General features: G+C 39.5%; 1 protein-coding gene across 1 annotated transcript; it reads right to left on the bottom strand.

Annotated features, from left to right (window-relative positions):
* Nucleotides 1-1,153: 1,153 nt before the first annotated feature.
* On the bottom strand, nucleotides 1,154-18,052 carry ntrk2b (neurotrophic tyrosine kinase, receptor, type 2b). The gene is made up of 16 exons (XM_069514076.1): nucleotides 17,416-18,052; nucleotides 15,635-15,709; nucleotides 15,470-15,541; nucleotides 15,314-15,382; nucleotides 15,072-15,223; nucleotides 14,772-14,908; nucleotides 12,959-13,091; nucleotides 12,147-12,446; nucleotides 11,711-11,736; nucleotides 10,745-10,844; nucleotides 9,734-9,922; nucleotides 8,922-9,052; nucleotides 8,629-8,801; nucleotides 7,599-7,839; nucleotides 5,900-6,058; nucleotides 1,154-5,174 (listed from the first exon to the last, which is right to left on the bottom strand). Exons 1-16 carry the CDS (start codon nucleotides 17,616-17,618, stop codon nucleotides 4,989-4,991), a joined length of 2,346 nt encoding a protein of 781 aa, XP_069370177.1. The 5' UTR covers nucleotides 17,619-18,052; the 3' UTR covers nucleotides 1,154-4,988.
* Between the last annotated feature and the right edge of the window lie 1,767 nt (nucleotides 18,053-19,819).

Genomic DNA, 19,819 nt, shown 5'->3' with positions numbered 1-19,819 from the left:
AATGTTTATAGGAGGCTTATTGATGAATAAATATAAATAGGGAGATAGAGAGAATTCTCTGAAAAACACATGATGTTAAATAACCAATGGTGGAGGAAGACCTTAATAATGTATTAAGTAAAAGTACAAATAAGTGGACAAAAAAATGGACCCAAGTAACTACCACATTAACTTAAAATAAAAGTAATTGCTTTAAAACATACTTAAAGTATTTACCCTATTAATGGTACCTGTCTGCTCTGATTGGATCAATGGATCACTTCCCCCCTCTTTATAAAAACTGTTTAACGTATGCAGTGTCAAGATGAAGTGGAGTCGACAGTGCAGATATTTGCTTATTAATGTGTTGGAGTAATATTGAAAAGTACCTGAAAATAAATCTACTTGAGAATCTTACAAATAGATGAAAAATATTCCCAATGGAATATTAGTACTTTGTCACATCCCACTACAGATAGCAACATACATGTGAATATAATACACATCATCAAAGCCAGATAAGCAAAAATAATATGTATTAGTTATTCGTTACTACATCAATAGGTGAACACCCTACTTAAATAAAAAGGGATTGTTCTTATATATGTTTATATAATTTATATAATCTACATAATCCGTCCGGCAGCAGACACACAGCTTGTTAGACACGTGATGGATCAACACTGCTACTCTCCTGCCAGTCTGTAACATTGCAATACACCAAGGTAGGTTATACAGTATAACTGACATATGTGTATGTAGAACTTGAAACAATATAGGCATCGTGTCTGAACAACAGTTAGCTGTGGCAACTGCCTTGTCCGTGTGTGTGTGTGTGTAGTTACAGCTGTCTCTGTCACTCCTCTGTAGTTATTGTTAGAAACAAATGGGGCCCATGAGATACCTTTCACGACCTGTGTCAGGCTGTTGGTTGTTTTTAAAGAATCCCACCGACCAAAAGCAACCGTGTCACGCAGATTAAATATCAATCCCACTTTATAGGAGACAATCTGTTAGTGTGTCAGCGACAAGCTGCGTCAGAATTAGGTCAATAAACGACACAAAAATCTGTCTCTGGGATTTGGTTTGATTATCAAACATGTCAAACCACAGTGGCTTCAAACTGCATGGAAACCTGATGAGGGAGACATGAAGAGTCCTGAGGGACACCGTGTATTGTAAGACATACCACCTTTATTAAATGCACAATATCACAAGGAACATTTCCATTAATTGTGGATAAGCTACTCACATGATGCACAAAGCATTGAATTGATTGATAGAACTGGCTGATTAAAGCAGGATTAAATCTGCCAGAGGAGCACACACACACACACACACACACACATACACACTCACTCACACACACACTTGCATACAGATGCATGTGCAAACATGCACACACACCACCTCAGAGACATTGCTCACACTCACTCTCTCTCTCTCTTTGTAGTCACACAGTAAGTAAAATTTGTCGTTATCTGCACAGGAATGAAAACTGCCGTCTTTTTTTCTTCTACCATGTATTTACAAAAAAAAAAAAAACATGAGTCCGACCCCACCCCCCCACCCCCACCCCCAACAACCCCGGCAAAGATAGGTTACATTCAAAAAAGTCCCGACCCCCTCTTCTAGATTACATTCAAAATAATATACTATTCATGATGCAAAGTCACAGTTATTCATCTGAAAGAGGATCAAGATAGGCTACAGTTCAAATCAGAGGTCGAGCGGCGGGGTCGGGCTGGGAGGTGACCTTTGACCTCCGTGCCAGCAGGCCGTGCGTCTGCCTGGACGCCTGTCGGCCAGGAGGGGTCCTGATGTCGAATCAGATCCAGAGTCTATGGTCCTCCTTTTCAGACAGGCAGCATTTCAAACAGCCTCTGTGTGAGCTCCCCATCACAGTGGAGAGGAAAGGAGAGAGAGATCATTTTTCTTTTTTTCTTCTTTTCTTCTTCTTCAGAGAAAAACACATTGTTCAAAGAAAGTCCTCCGCAGATCAAAAGTTGCCAAAAAAAGGATTGTATTCTCACCGGTATTATGAACGAGCACAAAGAAATTATACAATGTAGCACAAATAAAATCCTATTTACATATAGTTTGTATTGCCAGTGGCCCATAACACATTGTCTTCAATAGATGTCACACGGTTTTGACATGATACCTGCTTAGAACAGATTATACTATTAAACATATCCTACTATTCATATAGACGAATATCAGAACTGTACAGAATGGACAGCAGGTTATGTACAGCGGACACGTGGTTATTATACAGAGCGGACAGACGTTGGAATCAAACCATGGAGGGATAAAGAAACCATCATGGAGAACAAGATGTTCGGACATAGCTGGCGTAGCGAGGGTGATTTCTTTTTTGTATCTAAGTGCAACTAAGGTTGTGCATTTGTCAAGTAACGCTACAAAGTGCACTTAACATAACAAAGATTCTTAACGCTTAATGTCTCCTTATGGAAATGCAGGATGGTTGTTATGAGGGAGGGAGTGATGGCTGATGTTTTTGCAAAGATTAATTCAGGACTTTTTTGACATCTCAGGAAAACAACTTAATTTGGAAAACAATAACAGCGATGCATTTTAAAACTACTTTCCTGTGTTAAGTTCTTCCTCCAAAAAATGCCTAGAAATGTGCTGCAGCGCTGCCCAGGGCGAGGAGCAGCATCAGCTCCAGCCCGGCTGACTGGGACCGCTTGGAGAGAGGAAAACTCCCCAGGGACACTTTAAGGGCAATCAGCCTCTTAATGAATCCTTTTACTGCACTCTCTTAGCCCACTAAAGATGAGATCTGCTCTTGTAATGGAAATAAACGACAAATAAACAGGTTGGGACTTCAATACACACACGAGCCAGATGCTGAAAACAATAGAAATCCTCCATACATGTAACCTCCATCAGACAGAAAGTGAGGATGATGCTCCAGAGGTTAATCTTCTCTCGTCAAACACCACAAACACGATTTCATCAGCATCACACACAGCGTTTGACGACCTGTGTTGGAACATGCACACACGACCACGTCACTCACAGACACCGCACAGCAGAGATATGCTAAATGGCATCGCAACTGAATGAAAAGTAAAAAACGACCTGCGCTCGTCTTGTCTTCAGATCAGACACAGCTCCACACGACTGAGTCCTCGTTCTTTGTGCTTCATGTGCATCAAATGAACAACATTTAAAACACCACTCTAGAAATACTGATGAGCTGGTGTTATAAGTGTCAAATATGAACAGATATTTACAGAAAATTGGACTAATGATATAATAAAAAAAACTGTGTTGTTTTCCCTCATGTCTCACAACCATGACACTGGTTTTACTTTGGGAATTCTTCAGTGGACTTCAGCAGGTTATTACGATGGAGTATTAGGGCCATGTTTAATTTTTTTTTCCATATATATTGTTATATATATATATTTTCAGATTAAAGTTGAAATATTAAAAGATATTATGAGAATAAAAGTTATAATATTACTAGAATGTCTTAATATAACGAGACATGATATTACGGGAATGAAGTTGTAATATCACAAGAATAAAGTTATAATATTACAGGAAAAGTCGTAATTCTCCTTGCAGCTTATTTGCTATTTTTCTTTTTCTCTAAATATTTTTTTTGATTAAATTACAACTTTAATCTTGTAATATTATGACTTCATTTTCAAAATCTCAATTTTTCTTTTCTTCAAAATGGCCCTCATGCTCTGTTGTAATATATATACAACTATCTATGAAAATCATATGGGATTTTAAACACATGTGTATAATCATACATACAAATGTTTAAAATTCAAACAAGCATCTGTGGATGGCTCAAACACCTCAGATTTGAATCAACAGCTCGACGTAAAGACGGACGGAATATAAATTCTACAAATATTTAAAAGAGTGTGGGATATATAAAGGAAAAAGCTTTGGCTGTAACTTCATGAATAATTGTATCTTTTGGCCGACACTGCTGAACGAGAGGAGAAAGCTCTGTCCACAGCAAATTCCAAATTCTGTCCATGATGGAGACACATTGTAAAACCCAGTAATCAGAGTTTCATTCACATGTATGTATGTATGTTTGTATGTATGTATGTATGTATGTATGTATGTATGTATGTATGTATTGTATGTATGTATGTGTGTATGTATGTATGTATGTGTGTATGTATGTATGTTTGTATGTTTGTATGTATGTATGTATGTATGTATGTATGTATGTATGTATGTATGTATGTATGTATGTATGTATTGTATGTATGTATGTATGTTTGTATGTATGTATGTATTGTATGTATGTATGTATTGTATGTATGTATGTATGTATTGTATGTATTGTATGTATTGTATGTATGCATGTATGCATGTATGTATATATATGTATGTATGTATGTATGTATGTATTGTATGTATTGTATGTATTGTATGTATTGTATGTATGTATGTATGTATGTTTGTATGTATTTATGTTTGTATGTATGCATGTATGTATATGTATCGTATGTATGTATGTATGTATGTATGTCTGTATGTATTGTATGTATGTTTGTATGTATGTATGTATATGTATCGTATGTATGTATGTATGTATATGTATATGTATATGTATCGTATGTATGTATGTATGTATGTATGTATATGTATCGTATGTATGTATGTATATGTATCATATGTATATGTATCGTATGTATGTAGTATTGATGATGTTGATCCTGTATACATTTTGGTTTCCGTTTGTGAAACATGCTTCGGTAACATCTGCAGATGGACAAGTTCAGAAAAAGCAAAAATAAAATCACTGGAGATTTAAGGCTTTTCTTGATGTGATGAGGACGAGAGCATTTACAGTAACATTTACAGCCATGTGATGTACACAAACACGCACACTCACACACACTTCTCTTCCTCCTCTCCGTCGTTTCATGTCAAACACACCGACACACGGAAAACACTCACGAAGCCCACATGCACGCAGAGAACATACATGACACGCTGGTGCATCAGCCCAGAATGTCCAGGTAGACGGGCGAGGCCTTGGCGAGGCTCTGGAGCATGCTGTGGATCTCCTTGATGTTGAGCCTCATGTAGGGCTCCCTCTGCCAGCAGCCCAGCATCAGGTCGTACACCTCTTTAGGGCAGGTGCGGGGCCGCTGCAGCACACGGCCCTGGGTGATGCACTCAATCACCTGCAGGACACAGGGGGACAATAACTGTCTGCTGCTTGTCTGTGATGTTTAAGTGGGAGCAATGCAATAGATATGACTGATGATGGAATGAAATGTGACATCAGATGGGGAAGGGATGCAAACCAAAATCAATTTTACTGATAGAACATTTTATTGACAAGCAATGCTCACATAAATGAATTACCTTTTAAGTTTTTCTGCTTTTACATCATGATAGTAATTTCATTTATTTGTATGTTTATTGTGTGTGTGTGTGTGTGTGTGTGTGTGTGTGTGTGTGTGTGTGTCACACTCCTGCTGCAGCTCCGACCTGTGGACCATTTTGTTACATGGGCCAAATCAGCAGAACAAACTATATTGGTTGTCTGCAATATATTTGGCTGTATTTGTGTTTTCTCTTTCTTTATGTTTTTGTCTGCCTGTCTTGTCATTAGGGCGTTATTGTTGATTTCTCACAGAATAATTCATGAATCTTGATGAAAAAAGAGGGAGGCGCTCTCTAGTTTATTCTAGTTTATAATAATAACATTTATAGTTTAACTGTAACACATCAAGCCTCATTGCATTTTGTCATGGGTTTCAATTACATTTTTTAATATATATACATATATATGCCAGAGTGAGACCATCAGGACCAGGTCTCAGAGTGTTAGTGTTGGACATGAATCCGACGGTGGATATAAGTGACCTAACTGAGCTTTGTGATCATTGCGACAGAGTCTGACCTCATTGTTGGAGAGCTGGTACCAGGGCTGTTTGCCGTATGTGAAGATCTCCCACAGCACCACCCCTAGGCTCCACACGTCGCTCTCCGTGGTGAACCGCCGGTACATGATGCTCTCCGGGGGCATCCAGCGGATCGGCAGCATCGTATGACCGCCCACCTGCAGAGCGAGAGAGAGAGAGAGGGAGTGAAAGGGAGTGAGAGAGCAGTCCTTTTAGAAACCATCACCACAAGACCTGCTAAAGATTGAGTATGAAGTTGAGACTGTTTTTGTTGGAATATTTTTAGACGCAGTAGAGTCAAAGCGTTACACAGGACTTTAAAAAAAAAAGATCTAATCAGCCATTATTGATATAGATGGAGTTGACATAATAGAGGAACAGCTGTCAGTGTAAATATCAGCAGCACAATTCATCAGCACAAACTGCAGCGACCAAAATGATCTGAACACCTTCATATGACAGTTTCAACCAAAAACACCGAATCCCTTTAATTAGAACTCTTTAAGGTCAGATCGTTACTTCACCTTCACAAACTTATTTTCACCATCACCAAATTATCAAATGTGCAGTTTTAAGCCAGTTTCAGAGTTTTGGCCAAATCATGATAAAAACAATTTTAACATGAATATAATCAATGATGTTTCCTCCATAACTTTTACTTAAAGAAATATTAAACCAGGAAGGGGAAAAGAATCCTCCAGCATAATTACTTCTATGACAATCTCTAATTGTCGCACTTCCGAAACAACAATTAAGAATCTGCTGTTGTGAATGAAGAATAAACAATTTCAAATGAAGCCACAAGAATATTAAAAACTCTCTTCACCAGTGTTTCAATTGCATCTTCATCTTATAAAATACAAATTAACATTAGAGGGCATTATTTTTTTTTCAATGTAATCCTGGTTTCATTCACTGCAAATGTTTCTGTTGCATTTATATTGGTTTTCCCAACTGATCTAATTCATGATGTGATTTCCTGTGATTTGCAGAATAATAGCAGCGATACAGCGAAACAAGACAGTGTTTATGCTGTGAGCTGCGTTCATGCTTTTGCTTTGTCTCTGATCAAAACATTTGATATGAGGAGTTGGTGACAGGACTTCTTTATGTTGATCTGATGCAGGCTCATGCATCTTCAAGTTGTTTTTATGTTTTAATAATTCCAGTTTGGCCAGAAGAGGGCACTGTGTGATTCAAACTGGGATCTGAGACAGAGAGGAGGAGATGAAATGCTTCCATCTGTTCCTCAACATGACACATTTTAATTTTTTTCAAGTCATTATAAAAAAGTGTAATCTCCTCACAAGCATCAGAAGACCATAGCATACATCATAACCCCTCAGAGTTTTAATATGAAGCTGCTCAGGAAGTGTAGAGAGGCATTAACTTCATGCCCAGGGAGAAAAAAAAAGAAACTGCCCATGCATTTTTTGCACTGTTGCCCTTATTACCATGGAAACAGTAATTGTATGCAGATTACAGTATTTGCATTTAAATGGTATTATAAAGATAAAATACCTCTGGTTAAAATTGTCATTTTTGCTGCTACAGTTATTTCAGAACTGAAAAAAAATTCTAATTACATATTTGAGACTGTGGTATGTGGGTACATTTCCATATTTCTGTGCATATATATGAATGGCTATGAGTGTGTGCCTGTGAGAGGGAGAGACTGAAGCGATGACAAACACTCACTCTGTAATAGTCTGTGCTGTAAACGTCTCTGGACATGCCAAAGTCTCCTATCTTGACCAGCAGGTTTTCTCCGACCAGGCAGTTCCTGGTTGCCAAGTCTCTGTGGACAAAGTGCTGAGAGGCCAGGTAGACCATGCCAGCCGCAATCTGTTGGGCAATGTGCAGCATCTGGGACTGGGTGAGCTCCACCAGGATACTGTGTTGACCGTCTGCCATCAGCACTGCATCAGGACCGTGAGACCTGCAACCCACAAACTCTTAACCAGCTCGTCTGCCGCAGTAATGCATTTAAATAAACTCAAAACTACCAAAAATATACTTCAATGATTGACAGAGGAATGAATAAAAATATTGTGAAAGTTATGTCCACAAAGGAAGTTATGTTTTCTCCCATTACCGTTTGGTTGGTTGGTTAGTTTGTATTTGTGGGCAGGGTTACACAATAACTACTGGACAAATTACCACCAAACGTGGCAGAAGGATGTTGCATGGGTCTTGAACATTGTGAGATAGGGTGTTTTTCAATATTGTGGTTTCATGAGGGGAATGTTGGGACTTTGTAAGCAATATGACGCAAAAACAACTTGATGGACCGCCACGAAACTTGGTGGAGGATGCAACATGAGTCAGGGAAGAATCCATTAATTTTTTTTTCTCATTTTCTTTAACAATACAAGTTTTTCAACATTTTCACTGTTTTCCAAGAGAATAAAAAAAATCAGGCTTATTAAGGGAACTGCTATCGAGTGTGTGTGAAATTTGATGCAGCTTGACAGCATTTCAGGGGACTGTTGGGCCTCGTGGTATTTGCTCTACTGGGTGTCATTTTAACATTTTAGACGTCAAGTATTGATTATTGATCTTTAGAGGTGAGCATCCTGTCTGTGCCCCCTGTTTCCAGTCTTTAATGCTAAGTTAAGCTAATATTGCTGATTGTAGCTTCATTTTGAACATACAGATATGAAATATGTGTCGATTTTCTTCAACTATTCCTTTAAAGACTTGCCAGTATCTGTTATAATTCTCTTACCTGAGAAACTTGTTGAGGTCACCATGTTTCATATATTCAAACACCATGATGAGGGGGTCGCTCTCTACACACACTCCGTAGAAGGTGACGATGTGCTCGTGCTGCAGGTTGGTGAGGAGCTCGGCCTCTCTGTAGAAGTCTGCTCGGCCGCTCTCGCTGGCCTCTTTCAGGGTCTGACCAAAAGGCAGAGGCACAAAAAAACGACAGGACACACGGTGAGAAGTGTGTTCTACAACAACATACACGTAGCCAGAAGAATTCACAGAAGTGCATTGATTATTCCTGATGTGTACCTTCACTGCCACGTGGAGCTTCTCCTGGTCTGGTGTCAGGTTGTAGCACTCAGCGAGGAAGACCTTCCCGAAGGCGCCCTCTCCCAGCTCCCTCTTCAGGACGATGTTGTGTCTCTTGATGTGCTGGACAACTTTAACGCACAAGACGACAAATCAAACTCAAGGTCACGTGTGCATCTTGATTAAAGAGGCAACTTTGGTGCATGTATGTTCCCTGTAATCAGCAGAATTATATAGTAAAACACACAGTCTTCATATAAAATCATTTTTTGACAAACTGTGCACTAAAAATACATTACAGTATTTATTTAATACTGCTTATAAATGCAAAAGAAAAGAGAGTGCGACCATGAAACGTTTTTGACTTGAGATTATGATTATTGTCAACAATAGTCAAATAATAGTCAATGATTAATCATTCCCTCATTTAGTCTATAAAATGTATTTGATGCTGTAAATGCTTGATTTGCTTGATCACTTTTTTAATTATTTAAATGAGGCAAAAGGAGCAAATCCTCAAATCTGAAAGCAAGAACCAGCAAATCTTGAAAAATGTATCAGATGTGTCTGTGATTACTTTTCAAAGGATAAAAGGAAACAACGAGGTTCAGTCTGCTGCATTGAGCCTTTTGTAAACAAGCTTGTGTTTCCGAACATTATCCGTATGTCCTGCTGCCCCCGTAGAGCAGGAGTCTCTATCACGATGCAGCAGGATGCTGACAATAAATCTGGCGTCCAGCAGTGATCCCTGCATGGATTTATCAGAAAAGGTCCAGGTTACCAGGCATCGGTCGAGTGAGGCGGTAACTCACACGTGTCAGATTTCAGCATGCTGCCGGAGTTACGGAAGTACTGTGGGTTCTCAATGACAGGAATCTTTGTCATCCCGATGATCACTGCGTCTGGACCCATCTCCGAGGACGACGGGGTGTTGTTGCCATTGGAGACGTGATGAAGAGGGCTGGCGGAGTCATCGTCATTACTGATGACTGAGGAGGAGCCTAGGGAGGAGAGGGAAGAGAGGGAGAGAGGAAAGAGAAGGAGGAGAGGGAAGAGGAGAAGGGTGGTGGTCGTGGATGAGGAGGAGCAACACTTAAACAAGGAGATTGTATAATTTGACAAAAGGGAACGTGTAATGACGGAAACATATCAGATGATCAGAGATAGAAGTCACCCTGAATCAATACGAGAACATGAGCTCAGCACAAAGTAGGACTCATGAATTCCTATAATCATTCTTACACTGACACAGTGGAACTTGCAATGAGCTTTAAGTCAACACTTTAGTTTAACACTTTCAAATAGTATGAAACTGATCCAGTAATTCTTTATTAATATATAATTGTACTGATGTATAAACAGTGTAAATAAAAAGTTCATGAAATATATTATGGTGGAGAAGATTAATACGACTCTCACATCTGCCCCATTACATCTAAGACTATTGTCAGAAGTTTGTTAGCTTAGCTTAGCATAAATAGGCCTCCTGAGGGAAAAGGCCGCTTGCAAAATCCATCCACCAGCCAGCACCTTTAAAACTCACTTGATGACATGTTACACCTCATTGCTTTAATCCCATTCTGATGAGTCTGCTGCTGTAACAAGGGCATTTCACCAGTGTGGGATAAAAAATGTTTTATCTTAACTTAATGTTTCTTCTCTTATCTTTATATATAGTCTATGGTAAATACAGTAGTAAACAGCAAGCCTGGCTCTGTTGGCTAAGCTAGATGGTTGATAGCTGTATCCATATTCAATGGACGGGTACAAAAATAGTGTAAATCTTCTCATCTTACTCTGGGCATAAATGAAAATTATGTCACCTTTAATACCAAACTTGGAGTTTCTTCCACATTTCAGAATGATCACCATCAGGACACAGCCGGTCAATGCAACTCCTGCAATTCCCACAACTACATACACCTGGAAGAAAGTAAAACAACAAGCGTGTTTGAAACAGCTTTAAAAAACATCTCACATGTTTTGCAACAGCCGCTCCCAACCAGCGACCAGGATCCACCATAAGGCCCGTGATAGAAACAAAAGTATAAATTCACATAGCACTTTATTAGGGACACTTGGTTGTGCATGAAATAATTCAATCAGCAGAAATCAACAAAATCCTGCAGATGTAGGTCAGAAGCTTTAGCTACTGTTCACAGCGAATATCAAAAAAATGTGATCTTATTAACTGTGACCATAGTGCCAGACATGCTGCTTCAAGTATTTCTGAAGCTGTTGATCTCCTGGGATTGTCAGAAAAACTGTCTCTGGAGTTCACACAGAACTGTGCAAAAAACTAAAAACGTCCAGTACTGTGGACAGAAATGATTTGTTGACGAGAGACAAATTAAGCATTGAGGTGGAGGTTCTTCAACAACATTGCAATGTTGCAATGTTGTCGGAATGTGCAGCTGAAAAATGTGCACATTTTCTTGATTCAGATCTGTCAACATGGACCAGAATCTCAGAGGAATATTTCCAAAATCTTGCAGAATCTATGCGACAAAGACCCAGGGGTAAAAATACTAGTAAGTATGGTGTTCCTAGTAAAGTTCTCTGTGATGCCTGCTTGACAAATTATTCCCCTAAATAGCGCCTTCTCTCTATATAATAATTATTTATAATGAGAATATTTTTTAGCCATTTAAAAATAATAAGAATAAAATATTTAAAAAAATATCTTTGATTGAACAGCTCGCAGCTGGTAGACACAGATTTTTAAGGGGCCACACACCAAAAGGTTAGAAACCACTGCTTTAGATGTTAAAGGAGTGCTGGTCACTTACAGCAACACTGTCGCCCAGTGGGGAATCTGAAAATAACAATAAAAAAACAATCAATCAATCAAAATGCTTGTCTAAACATTTGAAACTATTTAACCCAGACATGTTTTATTAAGCTGACTATAAGTAGACGTGAGCTCTTTAAGAGTCCATAAACTTACCCATATTATCTGGTCGGAAGAAAGATGCAGACAAAGGCCACAGGAGGAGGAAAAGATACACAGCATGGTAGAGTTAATTTTAACTTCATATATATTTATTGTCAATCTAGTAAGGCTTCATAAATAAATCATTACTTACAGAACTCATCGATCTCATCTGCAAGAAATGAAACAAATCTCTATTATCCAACTTTAAAGACACAAACTATTCTTATTCTATATTAATAATATAACTTCTTACTAAATGAAGCCATGTAAAAAGCACAGCCAGGTCATACCTGGCTCAGGTGGTTCGATGAACTGTGCAGAGACCTTCTTCTCGTCTCGGCCGTACTTATTCTTTGCCACCAGCCTGTACATGCCATTGTGAATATGCGTGGGGTTGACCAGCTGCAGGCAGCCGTGGTCCTCGCTCTCAGTGGACAGGTGGATCTGCGTGTGGATGTAGTCCTGCTCCTGGAGGGGCATGTTCTCGTGGTACCACTGCAGCTCGGGCTTGGGGTTCCCCGTCACGCTGAAGGGGATGCACCAGTGGTGGTTCTGCTCCGGACCCAGCAGCTGCTGGATGGTGGGGGCAACTGACACGGAGGCAACAGTAGAGGAAGAGTAATCACGGGATGACAGGACATAAACACCAGGACGAAACACCAGTGAGGAAAGGCAGCATTCATGGGATTACAGAAGAGATGCAACTGGGGATGGAAAGTGTGGTCGACAGCGAAGGGATTGATCGCACAACAGTTGAACTGTGACACTGGGAAAACATGGAAAAAGGGGAATGAGGAGAAATGTTGCACTAAACAGGCAGAGGAGCACGGTGAGGCACGAGGAGCTTCACAGGAGGAAGAGTTATGAACAGGAAACATGGAGAGTCAATAAGATTTGCAGAAAGACAGAAATTATAACAAACTGAGGAGCCTTCTGGTTCCACTGGAAAAAAAACACTGTCTAGGAGGCAGCATTTTAAAGATCATCTGAGAGGAAATTAGACAAACGCACATAGTAAATGTAATTCTTAAAGATGCACGCTGTAATGCTATTATTGCTTAATGTTCACAGTTAATGATGACAGAGAAGCAAGAAGCCTTACAGAGAATGTTAAGCTGCAGGGTGGCCTCCATCTGACCGACCATGTTCTCGGCACTGCATATGATCACCCTGCCATTATCTTCAGGAGACAGGCCTGACAAGGTGAGGGTGCTCTCTGTTTCCTTTGCTTCGATCTGCAGACACACCAATATCGTGTACATTATACACTGTGTCCTGTTTATAAGGATCTGGTGTGATGCTGATCTTTAGTACAGAGACAAAAATAACAATCACAAACAGACACAACTGAACAGTACACATCTCCCACTAACCCCAGTCAAGTGTAACACATAAATTACATTGATCACTGTATGAAGAATATTTAAAGATAAATGCTTTAAGTTTTTTATTAACAGTACTAAATTGCTGGATTAATTGATAATTGAATGTTTAGATGGGTGGAGTTGAAATAGTTGGATAAAAATAATGAATAAACAGTCAAAAACAAAAGTGTGTTAATCATTAAACTGATTAAAAAGTCAGCTAAAAGTAATAGATAAACAATAATCATAAGTCCTGAATATACAGTTAAAATAGTAGCAGTCTATCAGTGGAAACTTTTTGTTTTACAAAAATGGAACAGTCCAAATAAGCTAAAAGAACATAAATAGATACAATTTGAATACATGAGAAAATGTGATGGATAGAGAAAGAAAATAATTAGCTAAAACAGGTGAAATAGTTAATTACTAGTTAAAAGGTCTTACGTTTACTAAAAGTACTGGATATACAGTGAAATAGTATTCAAATAGTGCAAGTAATAGCTAAAAGTCCTATAGGCCTATAGCTAAAAGTAATGGGACAGCCCAAAGAGCTAGAAGTATGTCAATGGATGAATTTAAAACAAAAGCTAAATGTGATGGATAAACAGTGAAAATGGAAATACAGGTTAACACAGATGTTACTAATCACATTATCACTATCCATCATTTTCAAAAATATTTGCTTTTTCTAAACATATTGATACGTGATTATTATACTGGTTCCTTGTGAAGATGCAAATCTTTAAAAACAGATTACAGATTTATTTCAAGCATTTTCCTGATTTTTCAAATAGAACTTTTTAGTACTCTGGTGAGATTTTACAGCACTGGGATTCTCAAAATCAAATACAGTAACCATGGTCATGATAACATAGGAGCATGTCTGTCTTACTCTCTGATATAAGTGTTGGGGTATTGAGTTGCTGGCAACAACAGAGCTCTATAAGTTATGTCATGGTTTGGATAAACAGACTTGTTAGTAAGTTCAGTTTGGTTTCGGTCTTTTCATAGGATTTCTTGACAATGATTAAATTTAACCCCTTGTAGTTCACAATGTTGTTTTGAAACTTAGTGGTCCAGTGTGTAAGATTTAGGTGAAAGGGAACAATTGGCAGAAATTTAATGTAGAATAATCCTCATGATGTTTTCACTAGTTTGTTTCATTTAAATTGTATGAATTGTAGTTTTCTTTACCCCAGAAAAAGCCCTTTATATTTAAATACTTTATATTTACATTGAGGGAACCCTCTCTACGGAGGCTGCCATGTTTTTTACATTAGTCCAGACTGGACAAACTCAACACCCTTTGAGTTTTTATGACAATTAAAGGCTACCACAGGTTCTTTTTCATGTTTGGAAGGAGAGGGTGAGGTGAGGGGTGTTTAGCTGCAACATGAAATTTCACCATAGATATCACAAAATTCTACACACTGTACCCTTAATTAGAACTCATTACCAACTCATTATATTTTCTGCATTACTCACAAAGCAAAACCTTAACAAATCAGGTGCTCAAAGTGGTGTGTGAAAATGTTCCGAACATAGACTCACCTCATGGTGTGTGGAGAGCAGATCCAGGTTCCACAGGATCTCAGGGAGAGGGGAACCTGAGGTGGTGCACACAGCTTTGACGTTACTCCCCTGCATCTTGGTCACAATTTTGGGGGTGACCTCCACTTTGGGAACCACTGCAAAACAGACAGACTGTAAAATTAAACATCTTCCTTACACATAAAACCTTACACAGGTTCCTTTCCATCTTTGTTTTATGTCTCCATGGGGTGATCGTCTCTTTAAACATTCAATATCAGATACATAACATTGCATTATTATAACGTGGTTTTACATTACCACAATCCAGTGGAGTGAGTGTGGCGAAGGCCGTCGTCTCTCCTCTATCGTCCATGCATTTCAGATCTTGGCCGTCTATGTCCTCTTGGAGCCTCAGTTTGATCCACAAGTTCTCACAAACACAATCCAGAGGGTTCCCAGACAGAAGGAGCCTGGGAAATAAAAACGCAGCACATGACAAAAGTCATGCTCTCACACAGGAACGGAGTGATGCGCAGGCGAATAGTGCACGGGATACTTACGGTAATGTTATGTTAAAGTTCTGAAATGTTCTCCATGACAGTGTCGATAGATTATTGTCTCTGAGATTTCTAAAAACAACGAAAAAAAAGGATATTAAATATCCAAACATGGAAACTGCAGTGTACATCAGTTTACATACTTTGTTTTCTTCTTACACATATTGAAGTCTTGTATTGTTGAAAAATGCGTCTGATGATATCGATGTCAATCTGGTGTTTATCACTGTTCTGTTGGGAGTGAAAAGGTAGAGTTATCACATCATCTACAGTTTTTATCTGTTGGCGTTTCCATGTAAAACACCAAAAACAAATGGTACTTACAGGTTTCTGAGGTTTATGTAGTGTCTCAAACTGTTGTCATTCATGTCAAACAGTCTGTTTTGATTTGCAATGTATCTGTGAAAAGATTTTAAAAGAAAGACATGTTAGATGCAGTAATGATGAGCAAAATAACTTCATCTGATTCTATTCTACATCTGTGTTTATTATAAACTTACAGTCACAGTGTAAAACAAATGAGTACATTGAATGTGTTTGATTGAAATTTGAAACAAAATACCATGAGACTCATTTTATACGTACATCATTGTCTCATATTGCTTCACTGAGGGAATTATGTTTGCAGCACATTTGATTTTCAATATAATGTGAATCAATACAACAGTATGTATCTACACTGTCAGCATGTTGACTAACGTAGGTAATAGATTGTATTGTTGCTGTTGTAATGTCCATATATTTGTATTTTTTATTTCTGGACATAAGAAAGTTAATCTTACATCTTTAATGTATTTCCCAGCAGTGCTGTGGTGCTCTCAACCATCTTTGAGAAACTTGGTTGTTCTTTAAGATTAGCTAAAGCACTTCTAATAAAGATAAAACATACCTGTGTTTTATGGTCTAAATGCCACTAGTTCCATGAAATAGAATACATAAAATAACAAGACAATAATAAATACAGCTCTGTGTACTTTTGGCATTTGTGCCCATGTGGTGTCCTAACCATTTAGCTATCATTGTACCTTAAACAAAACAATGTATTGTTTTGAAAATACAAGTTAAAGTATATTTAGGGGTCTAAAAGTCCTGGGCACTTCAGAAGTTGACCTTATTCCCTACAGTATTACAAATCTGGACGAATGAAGTTTCCATGATGCTTAATGGGATAACTCCTGGATTTGAAAGTGAATATCTTCAGTTAACTCGTTAAAAATGTGGAAAATGTGGCTGCTATAAGGTATTATTTTTGCAAAATGCTGAATAATCTTGTTTTGGTCCAGATACAGTAAACTTAGGTCATGACAGTCTAATGTGACACCTCTATCTCGAGTGTGTCTGCCTCAGAGAGCTCACCCATGTCTCCCCTCCATCATCTCCAGTGGGTGCCATGCAGCTGTGTGGCTGTGCAGGGTTGTACCAGGTGCACAGGCCTGCACACTGACGCAGATAAGGCCAGGCTAGGTGACTGTGGTGGGAATATAGCCTGTATCTCCGCTTGTGTACAACCGATGTGCCCTCGTGTATAATCTGGCCACAATGTGTATCTTTTTTCTTTTTCTTTTTTAAACATTGAGGCCATATTTCACAAAGACCGATAATGATCACCTTCCATAGACTGTGAATGGGCCTGGAATATTTACTCCATCACTACCTCTGGAGCTATTTTGTAAAGGAAACACCGACTAATCCAAATAAGCCTGACGCACACTCTCACCACCATTACGCACACACACACCGACGTCGGTAGTGGCACGCGCAACCCACATGCACTCACACGCGCACGTTGGCTACATGATCCGACAAACCCAGTGGTTACGCGAATAAAAATCACAATTGTTCGTGTTTGACATTACGCGCAGAACATAGATATCTACTGATCTTTAATCTATAATAGTGAAACAGCACCGGAGCTGCTGCTGATGTTATCATTACCATCATTACCTTGATTAGTAGTATAATAATCCCAGCCCTTAGGTATTATTGCGACCTACGATCGAAGGTGGTTCTTTACGCATTGCATCCTAATAAGTTCACGAGCTGTCTGTCTGTCTGTCTTTGTGTGCGTGTGTCTGCGCGACCATTTTTCATACATGCACACTTACATCTCGGTGATGTTTTCCATGTCATCCAACGTGAGCACGGGGAAATCCTCGATCCCCGGCACGGAATCAATACAAACAATCCTTGAGATGCTGCAAGTGCAGGATGCGGGGCAGGCATCGCAAAATCTCCACATCAGCCCCAGCATCAAAACCAAAAACAATCCAAGTCGAGCCATGCCATGTTCCCCCGCGCTGGAGTCCATCGCAGGTCCAATAATGATCTCTCCCCAACACACACACACACACACACGAATCCCCCCCCCAAAAAACAGAATCTGGTCAGACTGAATTATTGGGTAAGATTTCCCTCCCTCGCCTCCTTTATGTGGCCAAGTTAATCCTTTCCACTCCGCAGGAGGGGAAAAAGGACGGTCGGTGAGGAATGCGCAGCAGAGCCCACGGTTTTTAATATCAAGATGCCATGGACTGGCCTTCCCGTCTCCGCAGAGCTGCTATCACACTACTGCGTATCGATGCCGTGAAGCAAGGTGTCAAGTGGTCCGTCCTGGTGCTGCTGCTGCTGCTGCTGTCTCACTCCTCTATGTCTCTGGCACGGGCTGCTCGCCTCTACCTTGTAAAACAAATATGAGGTGTTCCAGATGTTTATAGATCAATAGGCGAGCCCCCCCCCCCGCCCCCCCCGACGAGCGTCCTCTCATATGTGCGGTGATGGAGAGGGAAATATAAGAGAGGCTGCACAGTGGAGTAAGGATGCGTGGTGATCCTGCGTGTGTGTACGGAGGAAGCCTATACCTGCATCCTTCTATCGATTATCGACGAGGACGCGAGCGCTTCTCACCCCCGAGCTATCATCACTGGGACTGGTTTTAATGGGGTGGCGATGATGGTGCCCTGGAGGGGCATTTATGACATGTTGTATTCATGGGAATTTGTTTTTGGATTTTCTTTTAATATTTTGGTCGTGAAACAAACCCCCAAACACCAGAAGCCTGCATGCATGCGCCTTTATGTTAGGCTGCACATGTGGCTAGCTGAAATCAAAGTCAACATCAAAGTCAAATGCCCTGTGTGCGGCGGGCACGACAACAACATGGATGTAAACTCTGGTGATGTTGTAGTTGCCCTGAAGCCATGTATTGGATGAAAGCAGCGCTTTTTTCTCTCTCCCTCTCCTCCTCACCAACACTGTTGTACGGTTGGCCATTAGGCCTATAGTGTGACGTACGGTTGACGCACAAGACGGGTGCATCTATGAAAAATAATTACCTATACTATATCTGCAAGCTTCAAATGGTTCTCACTCCCAATCACTGATCAGTGCACGATAGCCTGTAGGAGCATGTATTTGGGGGATGGGGGTGGCAGCTGTAGGTCTATAGATTTTTTAATTACATGGAACATTTTGACAGAAGTATTAATTTTGACACACATCACAACCCACTGTCATCCTGTGATCATGTGCAAACGTGTTTGTTGGACTGAGGGGGTGCAGAGAGAAATACCACAGTCAGGTTTGACAAAAACTGACCTATAGATTTTAATTTAATGATTTAATTTGTATCTTATAACAACATTTCTTCATGATTTAAGGATGTAGTTTTCATTATTTTATTTTAATGTACCAAATTAAATGTCATATAAGCCCTCAGTTTTTCATCAGTCTAATAATATGTTTCAAAATGTTGAAAATAAATCTTGTTTACCAGTGGATTCCTAAAAATCACACATAATGAGGAGGCACACTCAGCGAGGACACATGATCTATGACACAGCCCATGGTTAGTGTCGCTATGGTGACTTGCTTTTTACAAATAGCACGGACAATGTCAAGTGTCGCTATGGTTGCAGATGAAAATATGTACGCAGGCTTTTTTTTTTTTCAAGAACTGAATTATATCTGTCTCCATGGTAACATCAGAGCAGAGGAGAGGGAAGAGAGCTCTTTATTTTGCAATAGATCCTTGCCTATATCTGAAGGAGCATGACAACACTACGGGGGAGAGGGATGTTTAAAATAGATCAAGTGTGGACATAATTCAGGCTCCTGATTTACAAAAAAAAAAATGTCAGTGAGGTGGTGGCTCAGTCTGATCTCAAAACATTTCAAAGCATATTTCAATGAGTATTTTTAAATGTTAATTTTTAAATGTCCTGTTTGGAGCCTACATGATGTGTAGTTGGCGTGATATGAGACCTACGGTTTGTTTTAGTAAAAAATATGAGCAGCAGCATTTTAAACAAGCTGCTAACGAGTTATTAAGATTTGACTAAGGCATGCATAAAGTGCAATGCAATGCAGACGGGAAAAGACAAAGGCATGCATGAGCTTCTAAATCCGGGAGAGGTAGAACTGATTTAAGTTTGGAAACGTTTTGTAGGTGGAATATTGTGCCTCGCCATTCAGCCAAAACATATGAGGCACAGTAGTTTTTAGTGCATCCAG

This window comes from Paralichthys olivaceus, chromosome 18 (assembly GCF_024713975.1).
Source record: "Paralichthys olivaceus isolate ysfri-2021 chromosome 18, ASM2471397v2, whole genome shotgun sequence".
Lineage (NCBI taxonomy): Eukaryota > Metazoa > Chordata > Actinopteri > Pleuronectiformes > Paralichthyidae > Paralichthys > Paralichthys olivaceus.
This window is presented reverse-complemented; position numbering and strand designations above follow the sequence as displayed.

Excerpts from the sequence above, each read along its gene's own strand:
- ntrk2b (XM_069514076.1), bottom strand. The coding sequence starts at position 17,618 with ATGGACTCCAGCGCGGGGGAACATGGCATGGCTCGACTTGGATTGTTT. Across the intron at positions 11,737-12,146 it reads CATCGAACCACCTGAGCCAG|ATTCCCCACTGGGCGACAGT; the intron begins GTATGACCTGGC and ends TGTTATTTTCAG. Across the intron at positions 9,923-10,744 it reads CTCCAAGTTTGGTATTAAAG|GCTCCTCCTCAGTCATCAGT; the intron begins GTGACATAATTT and ends TCTCCTCCCTAG.